Here is a 14,124-nt window from a genome sequence, read left to right on the forward strand (position 1 = left end):
TCAGGCAGAGAAATAGCTTAAAATCTTTAAAGCACACACATTTGGAGTGTCAGGATACAAAGACTGTGAGAGCAATGTGGCAACAGTGGAGCTGATGACTGATATATAGAGGCGTTCAACACTCCAATCCAAGCCAGATGCTTGGTGGGACCGTTTGGGGTTTGTTCTGTGGTCTGTTTTTTTTTGTTTTGTTTTGTTTTCTGTTTGACGATTGAATGCATTGCCAAAATGTGGCATGCAGTACCAAGAAGACAAAAATACGTGGTGATTGATGATCACATTTTTCCCCACAAATCTTCTAGACGTCCTCATGAATTCCATAAGCAAAAACGTAGACCAAAACCAAAGTAGAGTGTGCTCTGCTACCTATTCGCCAAGCTGATAGCAAATAGCGAATCCCCAAAGAACCTCTAGAGATCAAGCTTAAATGATACAATAATTCATTGATGACGTTTCCTTCTGTGTCTGTCTTTCAGTCTGACTGTGTAAACTATGTGAAGATTGTCCACCACTACAACCGCACCCACCTGTACGCCTGTGGAACCGGAGCATTCCATCCCACTTGTGCCTTTGTGGAGGTGGGGCACAGGATGGAGGTGAATACATCAAAGCATCCATTCATTTTTCCATAGCACTTGTCCCTACGAAGAAAATAGTGTAGGTGATTTGGAGCCTCCACCAGCTGGCCACCCTGGGCTGGATGCCAGTCAACTGACAGGCACATATAGACAAATAACCATTCATACTTATGGACGATTAACCCAACAAGTATATTTTTGATATGTAGGGGCAAAGGGGCGCCGACGCAGAAAACCTAGGCAGGAGAACATGCAAACTCCACACACTCCAACAGAGATTTGAACCCATGCTGCATCAAAACAACCAGCACGATTAAGTGATAATATCTATGCTCCAGGCTAGAGGCATGATCCTTTCTTCATAACTAAGAATATAAGTCTCGTATAGGGCGCATCAAGCATCACTGTTTCTTGTAGCAGCACAGAATAAGAAAAATAATATATATGTAAACAAAACAGAAATTGAAACATTATCTTTACACATGCAGTATTTACCACAAAAGAATAAATACCAACAATGAACAGTACAGTAAATAGTATGTGGCAAGTACACATGAATACAGTAATAGGTATAATGCTAATATGTAGTTGTAAATGGAAAGCAAAGTAGCAACAGTAAGGAATACGCGGTAGGGTGACAACTATATATGAAGAAATAGATAATATAATGTATACTAGTGGATACATTAAAATATTGTATTAAAGGAAAAATCCTAAAACAGTGCACTGTAATATATTCATTTTCTTTCATTATTTTATATTGAATTTTTAATTTATATTCCTCCAGAGTACCTTACAGGCTCAAAAGAAGAATTCAAAAACAATTAAAAAGAACAGGTTTGCTGAATTCATCACAGTTAACCAATATACATTGAAGAAAATGGTGTGTTGAATTTACTCCATTTTATTTCGTCAAGTGATTGTATATAACCAAATCATCTGGATCCAGACACATTTTTTCAGTGGTTGTATAATCTACTGAAAAAATGTATCTGTATCCGGATTATTTTATTTGGTGCAACCACTTGGCGAAACAAAATTGAATAATTTCATAACATTTTTTTTGCAGTGATAGTTCCTTTTCCTTTTAAAGCGGAAGTCAACCCAAACATATTTTTTTGAAGAATGTGTTCCTAGCAGGCCCACTAGTTGAAACACAACATTCTGATTAATTTTGCATTTGTGGAATATAAATTAAGCAGCAAAATGCACTCGTTTTTAGCCATCTCAGGGGGCGGCCATTTTGTCTTCTGTCGACTGAAAATGACATCACAACTGCTCACAACAACCAATCACGGCTGACCTCTTTTCTGAATCTGAGCCACGATTGGTCGTTGTGAGCAGTTGTGGTGTCATTTTCAGTCGATAAAAAGACAAAATGGCTGCCCCCGGCAATGGCTAAAAACGGGTGGATTGACTCTTATTCCACAAACACAATATTTATCAAAATGCCACGTTTCGACTAGTGGGCTTGCATAGAACATGTTCTTGAAAAAAAAATGTTTGCGTTACCTTCAACTTTAAGGGATAGAAAATGGTGTATAATGTTTGTGTTAAAGACCCAAGTTTCCTTGTGTCCTCCCGGCCAGGACCATATCTTCAAGATCAACCCTTCTAACATGGAAGACGGCAAAGGGAAGAGTCCATACGATCCTCGCCATGATGCTGCATCTGTACTCATTGGTAAGTGTGACATTTTTCACTAGCTTTCACTTGATATTTTGAAGGCTCATTTTTAATTGATTTGTCCTCACTAGGCTGTATCTTAATAACTACAAACTTACATAATGTAATGTAATAAAAGTCTCCCAAAAGGTCGTTTTACATATCGTAGTGACAAAGAAATCTACATTGTGTTTCCAAGGTGATGAGCTGTATGCAGGTGTGGCCACGGATTTAATGGGGCGGGACTTCACTATCTTTAGAAGTCTGGGGAAACGTCCCTCCATCCGCACGGAGCAACATGACTCCCGTTGGCTCAATGGTGCATTTTCACTCCAACTTGACCTTTTTTCATGCTAAACACAAAGAAACGTTGACTGACATTTGTTTGCTCTTCATGATTTGTGTACCAGAGCCCAAATTTGTTGGTTCCTTTTGGGTCCCAGAGAGTGAAAACCCTGATGATGATAAAGTATTTTTCTTCTTCCGGGAGACGGCGGTGGAGGGCCAAGGATTGGGAAAGTCTACTTATTCCCGCATTGGACAACTCTGCAGGGTAAACGATTGTTCTACAGTATGTCCAAGAGACATCACAGCCTCTTTAGTCCAATGTGATTGGCTTCAGGACACTGGTCCACTTCTGATTTGTATGCATTTCGAAACACTTTTTTTCTTCAAGGAATAATGGAAAGTGTTCAAGGTTCAAAACACCAGCATAAAGCCTCCATTGTCTGTCCAGGCAATGTTTCATTTAACCTTCGAGTTAACTTAATTAGAAAAGGACTAAAAGATATTCATTCATGATGTTTATTATAAGAGTTTATTCAGATATTTTCCCATTAAGGAAACTGACTTTTGAATGTGCTTTCATTGAAACAGAATGACATGGGTGGTCAGAGAAGTTTGGTGAATAAGTGGACGACATTCCTCAAAACCCGCCTGATCTGCTCGGTACCGGGAGCCGATGGCAGCGATACTTACTTTGATGAGCTACGTGAGTGTCACTCAAGCAATTTGTGGGCTTTTTTAATCGCAAAGCATTGACAATGTAAGATGTTAAAACTACTCATGTGAATTAGCTATAATGAAACATTGTTAGAGGCCCAGCCCCCATCTCTGGGTGGGCACAGAAAGCTGAAGATATCTGCAGATTCTGAAAACAAACAAACAAACAAAAACAATAATGGGCTTTTGTGCTTGGATTGTTTGTCAGCCAGAGGATATTTATACAACACTTTGTGTCATAAATAATGTCGGTGGTTTGATCCCCAGGTGTTTGGCCTCAGTGTGTTCTCTGTGTAACCTGTGTTCTCCAGGATAAAAATATGGACCTTGTTTTCAGCTGTGAAGTGCTTTCTTTTAGAAGAGAGGCTTGTGAGGTTTTGAAAGTGATTTGCTGTACATACAGTATATTACAGCCAAAGGACTTGGGACACACATTTTTACCGATTGCTTTATGGACTTGACCCCTCAGTTTGCCCTGTACTGTAATTCATTATCCGGACAATTGTGTACTTCCAACTTAGAGGGAACATTTTTGTGAAAGACTTTTGTGCCACGGTACACAAAGCAAAGGTCCACAAAAGCCTGTTTGGCTGAATTTGGTGTGGAAAAACTTGTTCAGCCCTGACCTTTCAAATCCATCAAACACATTTGGGAATTTAGGCAGACAGAATGTCCGCTATTTCCCAAATGCTGTCGATGAAAAGTGAAGTCCTACGGAGCCCCTTTGGTGCCAGGGTATGAGAAAAAATATTTTTTTGCTAATCGGTACCCACAGTTTAGTAATCTGTACCCACAGTTTACTAATCTGTACTCATAGTTTAGTAATCTGTACCCACAGTTTAGTAAATCCGTACCCACAATTTAGCAAACCGCTTGCGTTCCGTCGTACACACGGCCGTATATCCGTCAATGTAAATTCAATTAGGAGGTATATTGTTTCTAGAGCGTAGTGCAATGCTTTGTGAATCACATTTAGAGAAGTCATGGCGTGGTTTATTTTCACTTTCATCCCTTTATATCAAATGGAAATACTATTGCTCGAGTTCTATGGTGTTGCTTAAGCAGTTTTAGCAGCTGCGAACGGCTACAATTAGCCAATGTGTTTATTTTCATGTTTCGTGCGTCAAATTCATTCACAACCTTTTTCGCTCGCCACAAGCAATCACCCCTATTGTCATTATAGGGTGGCAGGATGCAAGCGGTTTGCTAAACTGTGGGTACAGATTAGTAAACTGTGGGTACAGTTTATTAAACTGTGGGTAGAGATTAATAAACTGTGGGTACAGTTTATTAAACTGTGGGTACAGATTAATAAACTGTGGGTACAGTTTATTAAAATGTGGGTACAGATTACTAAACTGTGGGTCCAGATTAGCAAAAAAATATTTTTTGTCATACCCTGGCACCAGAGGGGCAACATAACGTCCTACATGTGAGCTGTTTTCCAGCTATTCTCCATCTGCAAGCCATGCACATTCATAAACAGTAATGTGCCCAAAACCATTCCAGCAACAACACCCAATAAACGACCAACATATTTTTTCTCTAACTTCTCAACAGTTTTAGTTCGTAAAATGTTTGAAGCAAGTAAAAGGCAGCGCATAAATCACAACACTTTTCATCCGACATCCAAACTAAAAAGTCATTGACTCTATTGGGCTTAATAAATGTGTCATTATCATCAAACTGAAGCGTCAGAGGATCGAAGCAGCCGGCCGTCTTTCTTGTACTGCTGCAGATTCATCTCTCGGGCGGTATCTTCGTGCTAGAATGTGATCTTTCTTGGTGCTTCTTTTTCTTTTTTTTTCTTTTTTATACACTACCATCAAAGGAGGAGAAAGTTGAAAGCCTTGTGCCGCCTTAGGCCACATCTGTATCACCTTGAAGAACAATGAGCCTCTTATCATTAGGACCAATTTAAGACCGCGGAATTGGCACTTTTTAAGTAGTCTTCCTTTGTCTTGACTTACGATTATGAAGATATCTTTTGAAACATTTATATCACTTCACTAAACAATGTCCATATCGGTCGGTTGCGTTGGCCTATACAAGTACCAGTACAAGTCAATCTGCAGGAACTGCAGATAGCCTGCTACTAGTTCCATTTAGTACCTGCTGCCCTAAAGTCTATTGATCAGTATTGTTTCGAAAGGATATCTGATCTAAGGTATTTCAAGTCACTGAGGTTACCGTCATATTGTTAATTCCCAGCCCTACAGGTGCGCCAGCGTGAGTTAATGGCACAAAAGTCTTCACTTTGAGACCATATGGATTTAATGATGTCTTGGGGGCAGAGATCTTACTCAAATGTCTGTGGAAGTTATCTAGACACAGCCACAGGGCGTGTATCTTTCTGTTAACCCTTGACCCACCAAAGGAACCACCTTTGAATAAGTGTGCGTCCATCCTCAGGCGATGTATTCCTGCTACAAACGAGGGACAGAAAGAATCCTCTGGTCTACACAGTTTTCTCCACGTCCAGGTCAGACTCCATTGATGGACAGAATTTGTGCGTTCACCTGCGCGTGCGCGCATGTGTGTGCTCGTTGGCGCATCTAACACACCTCTCCCTGTGTCCCAGCAGCAGTGTATTTAAAGGCTCAGCTGTGTGTCTTTACTCCATGAATGACATCCGGAGGGCCTTCCTGGGGCCGTTTGCTCACAAAGAGGGGCCCAACTACCAGTGGGTCCCCTTCCAGGGAAAAGTGCCTTATCCCCGCCCGGGAATGGTATGTCAAAAACATCAAAAATAAATAGAAAAATGAGAAATACCAGTAAAACAGAGCATGCAACCTGATCGATCTTTTTAAATGACCTCTGCAAAGTTTAAACGGGGAACAAAAGTGAAAAGAAACCATAAAGCGCCATGTTTGTGTTTGCTCATCTAATCGTTGTGGAGTCATTGTGGAGCACAAGAGAGCGGGGTTATCCTAAAAATAAATAAATAAAATAAAAGAGCTGTCCTGCTAGCAACAGCCAGTTAACGCCTGCAGCAACATCCCATCGGGTCATTAAAAGTCATCATCAAAACAGCAACCAGCCACTGTCGGTAACACGAGTCCTCAATTGAAATCAACCAACTGAGACTAAGAACCATATTCAATTCAATCAAAGCCAAAATATAGTGGATCCATCGTCGCTAGCTGACACGCACTGCTTCCATTAACAGCACGGTTGCAAATAGGGAGGAGCTGGTTTCAAAAAGCACAATACAATATAATACAATACAATTTTATTTATATAGCGCATTTCATAACAGCTAGGCCTGTAACAAAGCACTTTACAATACATCGTTGACAACTTGTTCAGCAATTTTTTCCAACCATTCTAGCGAATTTTGGCAAAGTCCTTGATAAAAAGACAACATGAGCAGAATTATCCTCCTAATGTATTACGTATGACAAGAAAGAATCCCAGTGGAAGGCAATCATGGAGTCAATCATGTGTCAAACATTTAAAAAAGGCATTGATGCCCATTTATTCAGAAAAATTAAAAAAAAGCTGTAATTTATCCACATGTTCATAACTAATAAATAAATATTCTTGCTCAGAACACCCTGCTTGACCTTTGCAACTTTACATGAGAAAAGCGTGGTAGAGGTAAAAATGTTGCATGTATGCATACAGAGATTTCAGATTTATGTGTTTTGTCCCATTGAAATTGTAGAATTTATTTAGTGAGAGGGAGAGGGAGGAGTAATGGTGAGTAAGCTATGAGTGGGCCGCTCTGAAGCCAGAAATGATTAATAAGGCAATGTTTCTCTCAAAGAATCTGCAAAACATTAAACTGTTGTACTCAGGCCACGCACGCACACGCACGTGCATGCATATGTTTGCAGGGTAATAATAGTAAGTCCCTCCTTCCCCCCTAGAGTGAGATCTGGTGGGTCAGATGAGCCCCTTCATTTAATTTGATATATGGGTCAGCAAGAACAGGGAGTAGAGCACTACCTAGTGGTGTAAAATAGAATGCAATCAAGTATTGTCATTGCAATTCACCCTAATGTACGTGCAACAAAGGCCCTAAAACTGAGATGTAAGTCCACAAATACTTTGCAGCACGACTTTAGACTACAATATTTGATTCCAAAGTGGTTACACTGCTTTTGTATTGCTAGGCATGCAGTGTCAGCAGGATTTGCTCTGCAGCCTCTCAGCTTTCTTCCACACTTGAACGATCTCCATTGTATGGCCTCCGGATTGTAATTGTATTTGACTTACAGTAATAAACTCTCGTCTCATAATGAATCCACTGTGTTCAAAAATCAACTATTTATAGTTTGCAAATGGAGTCACTGATAGCGTGGTGTGTCACAATTGCCTGACTTTGGTGCAGACAGCGTGGTTCGTTTATTTCCCACTCAGTGAATGCAAGTGTGAATGGTCTTCTGTCTCTGTATGTGCCCTAACATTGACTGATGATCAGTCCAAGTCATCTTTAGTCTGCCTTTTGCACCGAGTGCAATAGGCTCCAGCTCACATATGACCCTGAACAGGTTAAGCAAGAAATGCATGGATGCTTTATGGATGATGGACCAAACCATCTAAAGCCACTTTCACACCACCATGATTTATCCTTTTTATGGATCGCTGTTCTTTGGCACTGACACAGAATAGGGGATGATAATGTTGAGTCAAACATCCTACGGAAAGGAGGTCATAGCAAAGCTGGAATACAGCCAATGCATTTTTTATACACACACACGGATGTATGTGTGTATATATATATATATATATATATATATATATATATATATATATATATATATATATATATATATATATATATATATATATATATATATATATATATATATATACATATATACACTGTAAAGATAGATAGATATGTACTGTATATGTGTGTGTGTGTATATGCATATGTTTAGATATTTTTTTTACTTCCAATAGTGTCCCAGCAAGACTTTTGGCAGCTTCGAGTCAACCAAGGGTTTCCCCGACGACGTGATTCAGTTTGCGCGTCACCACCCTCTGATGTACAACCCGGTGTACCCCATGACCAGACGGCCGGTCTTCGTCAGAACCAATGTGGACTACAGCTTCACACAGATCACTGTGGACAGGGTCAACGCTGCTGACGGACAATACGATGTCATGTTTATTGGCACAGGTAAAATCATTGAGCTAAAAAAATGGTGTAAATCTCCTAACCTTTGAGTTGCATGGTAACTAACAAATTAAAAAAAAAATGACCGCCTGTCAATGAACAAAGAACTATGTCAGTTAGAATTTGTATTTGTTCTTTTGTGTCCTATTGTTTAGACAAAGGGACAGTGCTCAAGGTCATCAATGTGCCCAAGGAAAGTTGGAACAACATGGAAGAACTTCTGTTGGAAGAGCTGGAGGTCTTCAAAGTAAGAAACGATGATGACAAAATAACTGGCCCATATTTATCAATTGTTTGGTATTTGTTTTGTTTTGATCTTTTTGTATTTTCAATTTCCTCTGCTCCTTAGGATGCATCGTCTATCATCAACATGCAGATCTCCTCAAAGCGGGTAAGTCCGATTAGGTCTTTGCGTCAAGCATATGTTGTCTCTAATGTGTCTCTGTGCTCTGTCACCATAGCAACAACTGTACGTGGGCTCCAACACAGGCATCGCCCAGGTGCCCCTCCACCGATGCAGCGTGTACGGGAAAGCGTGTGCTGAGTGCTGCTTGGCTCGAGACCCTTACTGTGCCTGGGATGGGACATCGTGCACTCGCTACCTTCCCAATACTAAAAGGTCTCTTTTAATTTGACAACAAAAACGTAGTGATGCGCAAAACCAATCGATTGCTAATGAAGTGATTTATTTAATGAAGTGATTTTTTTTTTTTTTTTTCAGGCGATTCCGTCGTCAGGATGTGAGGAATGGTGATCCCAACACTCTTTGCTCAGGAGGTAAACATTCACAGTATCCTATATTAATAATAACAATGCAATGATTTGTAGTTATCCCAGATCTATGTAGTTATGCACAGATCTACGGTATCTCAAGGCCAATAGTGGTCATATGACCTTCCGGCATTGTTCTCTCCTTTCCAGCCACTGACTGCAATGCCTTTTTTTGCTCTCAATCACGGATAATTAAGTACTGTATTGTCTTTTTCCCTTTGCTGCGCCCCGCAGACCACCACAAGCACCACGTCGCCGAGAAGAAGCTATACGGGGTCGAAGGAAGCAGCACCTTCTTGGAGTGCATCCCCAAGTCCCTTCAGGCCCGAGTCACCTGGACCTTTCAGAAACAACGAGACAAGCCACGAGAAGAGGTGAGAATGTTCAATTTGATCAAGTAAACATACACTATATCAAGATGGTGAGGATCGTGTCGGGGTACTTGGATTCACTTTTGGGGTGTTTGAGTACCCCCAAAAATGGGCTGGACATGGCTAGTAACAACTCTAAATTTGCCCATTGGTGTGAATGGGAATGGGAATGTTTGTCTGTCTCTGTGGCCTGTGATTGAGCCGTGACCAGTCCAGGGTGTCACGGTTTGGTGTGGAGGAGGACCGAAATTCAGGGAGGTGAAGCAGGAGGACAGTTCAAGAGATTTTATTTAAATGAAATGAAATACCGTTGACTGTGGCTTGGCGTGGTGAAGAATCTTGGCTTGGTGACGAGGTTCAGCTTGGCATGACAAAGAAACTAAATTCAACTTGACAGGACAGCAAGGACTAAACTAAGACAACAGGGTGATCGGCAAAATCGGCAGACAATCGAGACCAGAGAAAATGTCGTCTCTGGCCACTAGCTTCGGATGACCAAATTGCACTTAGACCTACTCAAACATCAACATGTCTGTTTGTTTTTTTTTCGTTTTGTAAATAGCCGTAGTCAATCATAATAGAGCATGACAATTGCGTGCTTATTGCTGAATGCTACAGCATAACGATATCTCCAACCACCTGTTACCAGAAGATTAAAAACAATACAAATGAGTATAAGAAATTGAAGGTGCTAGTTTAACTGGATAGAGATGAAACGATTCACTCAACCCCCAACTTGATTCGATATTCGATTTTCAATTCCCGATTTTGATTCAATTCGATGTTTTAAAAATCTTTTTTGAACAAAACGAATCACTCATTTTATAATGCACGCATGCCGGAAGCAGGCCAGGAGAAACGTATCCGTGCTTTTATCTCCAGTAGACTTGATTATTACGGTCTTCAAACTGGTCTCCTTCACGATTTGTACTTTTTAGATTTACTTTAAGATTCTGACCACATTTTTTGTCTGTAGGCCTGCCAAACATGATTCAAGTCCAAGAGATAGTGGGTTTCTGATTACATTTCAGTCAAACTCAAAACGATGGCTAAATTGAATAAAATTCACAAGACCTTTGTCCCTCATCCCATTTCTAGGTGCGTCTGGACGATCGTATCCTTCAGACAGACAGAGGCCTCCTGATTCGCCGCGTCCTGAGGAGGGACATGGGTGTTTACCAGTGTCACGCCATGGAACACGGCTTCACCCAGACCCTGCTGGGCATCACTTTAGACGTCATCCAGTCCACTTCCTCTCACCTGCCCTCCGAGGCCCCTTCCCGAGCGGAGCCGCGCAGCGGGGGAGGCCCCCTAGTGAATAACCCAAAGCTTTGGTATCGGGACTTCATGCAGCTGGTGGACCATCCAAACCTGAGCACAGTGGACCAGATTTGCGAACAAGTTTGGGCCCGCCGGAATCCCGCCGGTGACCTCATGGAGAAGAAGGTTCCCGCTGCGGGGAGGGACTCAATGCCTCCGGGCCCCTCCGTCCGGCCCGCTAATAAGAAGTGGAAGCATCTCCAGGAAATGAGGAAGGGGAGGAACCGCCGAACCCACGACGGAAAGCAGAACCCTCGGGCGCCACGGAGCGCGGGGGAGTAACAGCAATGAGAAGAACAAGTGGGATTGGAAGAACTGAATCAAGTAGAGTTTTAGAAAGGGACTACAGACATGCAGACACACACACGCACACTAATGCGCAGACACACACACAGCTCCTCCTCCATTGTGTATATTTATCTGTGGAGTTCCTTGCATGTGTTGAGTTACGTCCCACATTCATCCTGCACGATCCCATCACAATGTGCCATTGTTGTAGTTGAGTGTGCGAGCAGGTACACAAAACACACCCATTTGATAGCTACTGTATAAATCAACGTACACTCGTTTCTCAGTACCTTGTCCACCACGGAGAGTGGGCCACATCTTTGGTCTCTTACCTTTTGACAAACTACATGTTCTTGACAGTAGCTAGACGATAGTGTGAACTCTAAGCCACTAAAGGATCCCGGAAACCTTCGGGATGAACTCACACCTTTCTTCACCCCTAAAGACTTGACAAGTGGTGTAGACGAGCGACGGTGGACTTGACGGAGGTTCGGAGACACAACTGGAATATACTTCTACAACTGGAAACACACACGTGCATGCAAAACGATGGACAACTTCATGTGATGTTTTTACGAGACTCTCTGCATTTGTTTTCGGTTTGTCACACTGTATAATGTCGTCATTACATTGGGGTGGAGACAGCAGCAGGAGACGGGCTGGGTTTGTGGGGCACGCAGATTCACATTGCAGCCAAAATGAAACACACCAGTGATTCAAGTTGTTAATGATGTGCTACCGGTTACCAGATGAAACCACTGCAGGGTGAGGAATGGGCGGGGAATCTACTGGCTTTTGAACGATGTTAGCAGAAAGTTAGGTGTTTATACTGCTTATAAAAGAGTGAATCCACGAAGGAGTAAAAGGGCCACACTAGGAAAAAACACATTGGTACACATTGTCGGTTAGCAAGTCAAGTGTGTACACTTGGGCTCCGGCACGAATGAAGACAAGGGCTAGAGAAAATGGAGGGATGCATGGAATTAATGAGAAAAAAAAACATAATGTTACAAGAAAAAAAGTTACAATGTTACGAAAAAATAGTTGTAATCGTGTGAGAATCAAGTTAAGGATAATAATTGTATTATTAAGACTTTATTTCACAAATTTACAGAAACTTTTTTTTAATGTTACAAGAATATAGTGGTATCAATCCATTTTCTATACGGCTTATCCTGTTCAGGGTCATGGGGAGCTGGAGTGGGAAGCAGACTACACCCTGACCTGGTTGCTAGTTCATCTCAAGGGCACATAACGAGACAGACAACCATTGACACTCAGGGCTCCATTTATGTGAAAATCAGCTTTGCCGCGTGGTGTAAATCGGCGCAGTAACACGTTAGACTGAGTGTTGATCATTCTAATTTATTTAATTATTCATTCTTTTTAAAACACGGTGGATTGCAGCGCTGTGGGCGTGAACACAGCCGAGTGGCTGCTCTCATTCCCTGCACGGGCACATCTTGCATTGGAACATCTCTGTGTGGAAAAGGACGCAGCGCTCCATGCATGACCGGAGCACGACTGTCTTTCTGCCACCAAATTGTCATTTCTCCAGGCGTATTTTCAAGGACTCAGTCTCATTATGCCGGAATGCCCCGCATGGCGTGGAGTGATCTGCCAAACTGGCAAACAGGTGCGGCGAGCCGGCACAAAAATAAAAATGCATCAGCATTTCTGCATACGTTGTCTATGAAAATAGAGCCCTGAAATTCACACCATCACCAAGTGGGAAGTGAAAAAATGCTCCGCTATAAGGGAAAAGGTCATGATGTCACTGTAGCAACAATAATGAGAAAAACGATGTAATGTCACAACACTAGTCATAATACTGTTTCTAATATTATACTTAAGTAAATTGACTAGATCCTCAACAGTCTTCATCATAACGCTGCTATAAATTCACTGTGCTAATACTAACACTTCCCTCCGTTAGTGTTGGACCTTTTTCATGTGGCCCTTCTACTCCTTCTTAAGCGTAACATGATATGCTACCTGGACAAAAGCATTGGGACACATGGTTGTTACATCTCGGGGGTGAAAAATGAAGAAAATATGGAGGTCACTAGTTGGACCCGGGACAAAGATGGGCCTGTTCCGCCACACCAAACTCATCCATGCATGACTTTTCTTTGCGCACTAGGGCACAGTCATGCTAAAATAGAAAAGGGTCTTTCCCACTAAGATGGAAACATACAATTTTTCCAAAATGGGAACAATTACAATTAATATTCAGGGGAATTAGTGGTGTGTCTCAATATGTTTTGTCTCAATAGTGTATGAGTTATAGTAACAACATTGTGAACCTCACTCTAATTTGATCTTAATTCAGTGTGGGTTTTTTTCTTAAATGGAAAATGATACCCAAGATGACAACTCATGGTTGTGGGCTATAGCACAGTATCTACATTAACGTTATTATTATTATATTTATGAGTGTGACTATAATTTTATTTTTATTTTTATTCCAAGCGGTACTCATGACCTCTCTCTTTTTTCAGATGTTGTTGCATATGTTGATTGTGATGAATAAAAAAAAAATGCAAATCATGTTTGAACTGAGTGTTTCTCCCTTTGGAATCTGCCTGCATTGGCACGTTGTCTTGGGCACATATCTCACTTCTTTATTTCTAATCTCCTCGGTCCTCGATTTTAGCACCTTGGTCATTTGTCACTGTAGCTCAGTGACAAAGGAAGTCAACGAGATGTTGTCCCACACTGCCCTCTAGTGGCCACTCTGTGCTGATTCAGACAAAGTTTGATACACACTTCTGAAAAAATAAACATCATTATCGCAATAGTTATCAGCAATGAATTAACAAACTAGTAAATAGCAAGTTCTTATTTACAATTTCAAATGATAACTTCTACAACATTACAACATTGGCCACAGCGCCACGCTATCAATCCAAAATTCTCATATCATTACTGATAAAAGAATTGTTGTCATTGGGAGTTATGGGTTAAGAGTTATATTTAATCTATTATTATACAATTAAGA

General features: G+C 41.2%; 1 protein-coding gene across 1 annotated transcript in view; it reads left to right on the plus strand.

The window, feature by feature from the left end:
• The window catches only part of sema3b (sema domain, immunoglobulin domain (Ig), short basic domain, secreted, (semaphorin) 3B), a 71,905-nt gene extending 58,235 nt beyond the window's left edge, over positions 1-13,670 (plus strand). The window contains exons 5-18 of the mRNA XM_086026838.1: positions 477-596; positions 2,168-2,261; positions 2,443-2,562; positions 2,654-2,796; positions 3,120-3,234; positions 5,658-5,727; positions 5,830-5,974; positions 8,157-8,376; positions 8,529-8,620; positions 8,723-8,764; positions 8,835-8,992; positions 9,095-9,150; positions 9,379-9,518; positions 10,614-13,670. Coding sequence (XP_085882964.1) covers positions 477-596; positions 2,168-2,261; positions 2,443-2,562; positions 2,654-2,796; positions 3,120-3,234; positions 5,658-5,727; positions 5,830-5,974; positions 8,157-8,376; positions 8,529-8,620; positions 8,723-8,764; positions 8,835-8,992; positions 9,095-9,150; positions 9,379-9,518; positions 10,614-11,117 — 2,019 coding nt within the window. The 3' untranslated portion in view covers positions 11,118-13,670. The remainder of the gene's footprint in view (positions 1-476; positions 597-2,167; positions 2,262-2,442; positions 2,563-2,653; positions 2,797-3,119; positions 3,235-5,657; positions 5,728-5,829; positions 5,975-8,156; positions 8,377-8,528; positions 8,621-8,722; positions 8,765-8,834; positions 8,993-9,094; positions 9,151-9,378; positions 9,519-10,613) is intronic.
• The last annotated feature ends 454 nt before the right edge of the window (positions 13,671-14,124 follow it).

The sequence above is a fragment of the Filicampus tigris genome, chromosome 1, assembly GCF_054856515.1.
Source record: "Filicampus tigris isolate MCC_2025a chromosome 1, RoL_Ftig_1.0, whole genome shotgun sequence".
Lineage (NCBI taxonomy): Eukaryota > Metazoa > Chordata > Actinopteri > Syngnathiformes > Syngnathidae > Filicampus > Filicampus tigris.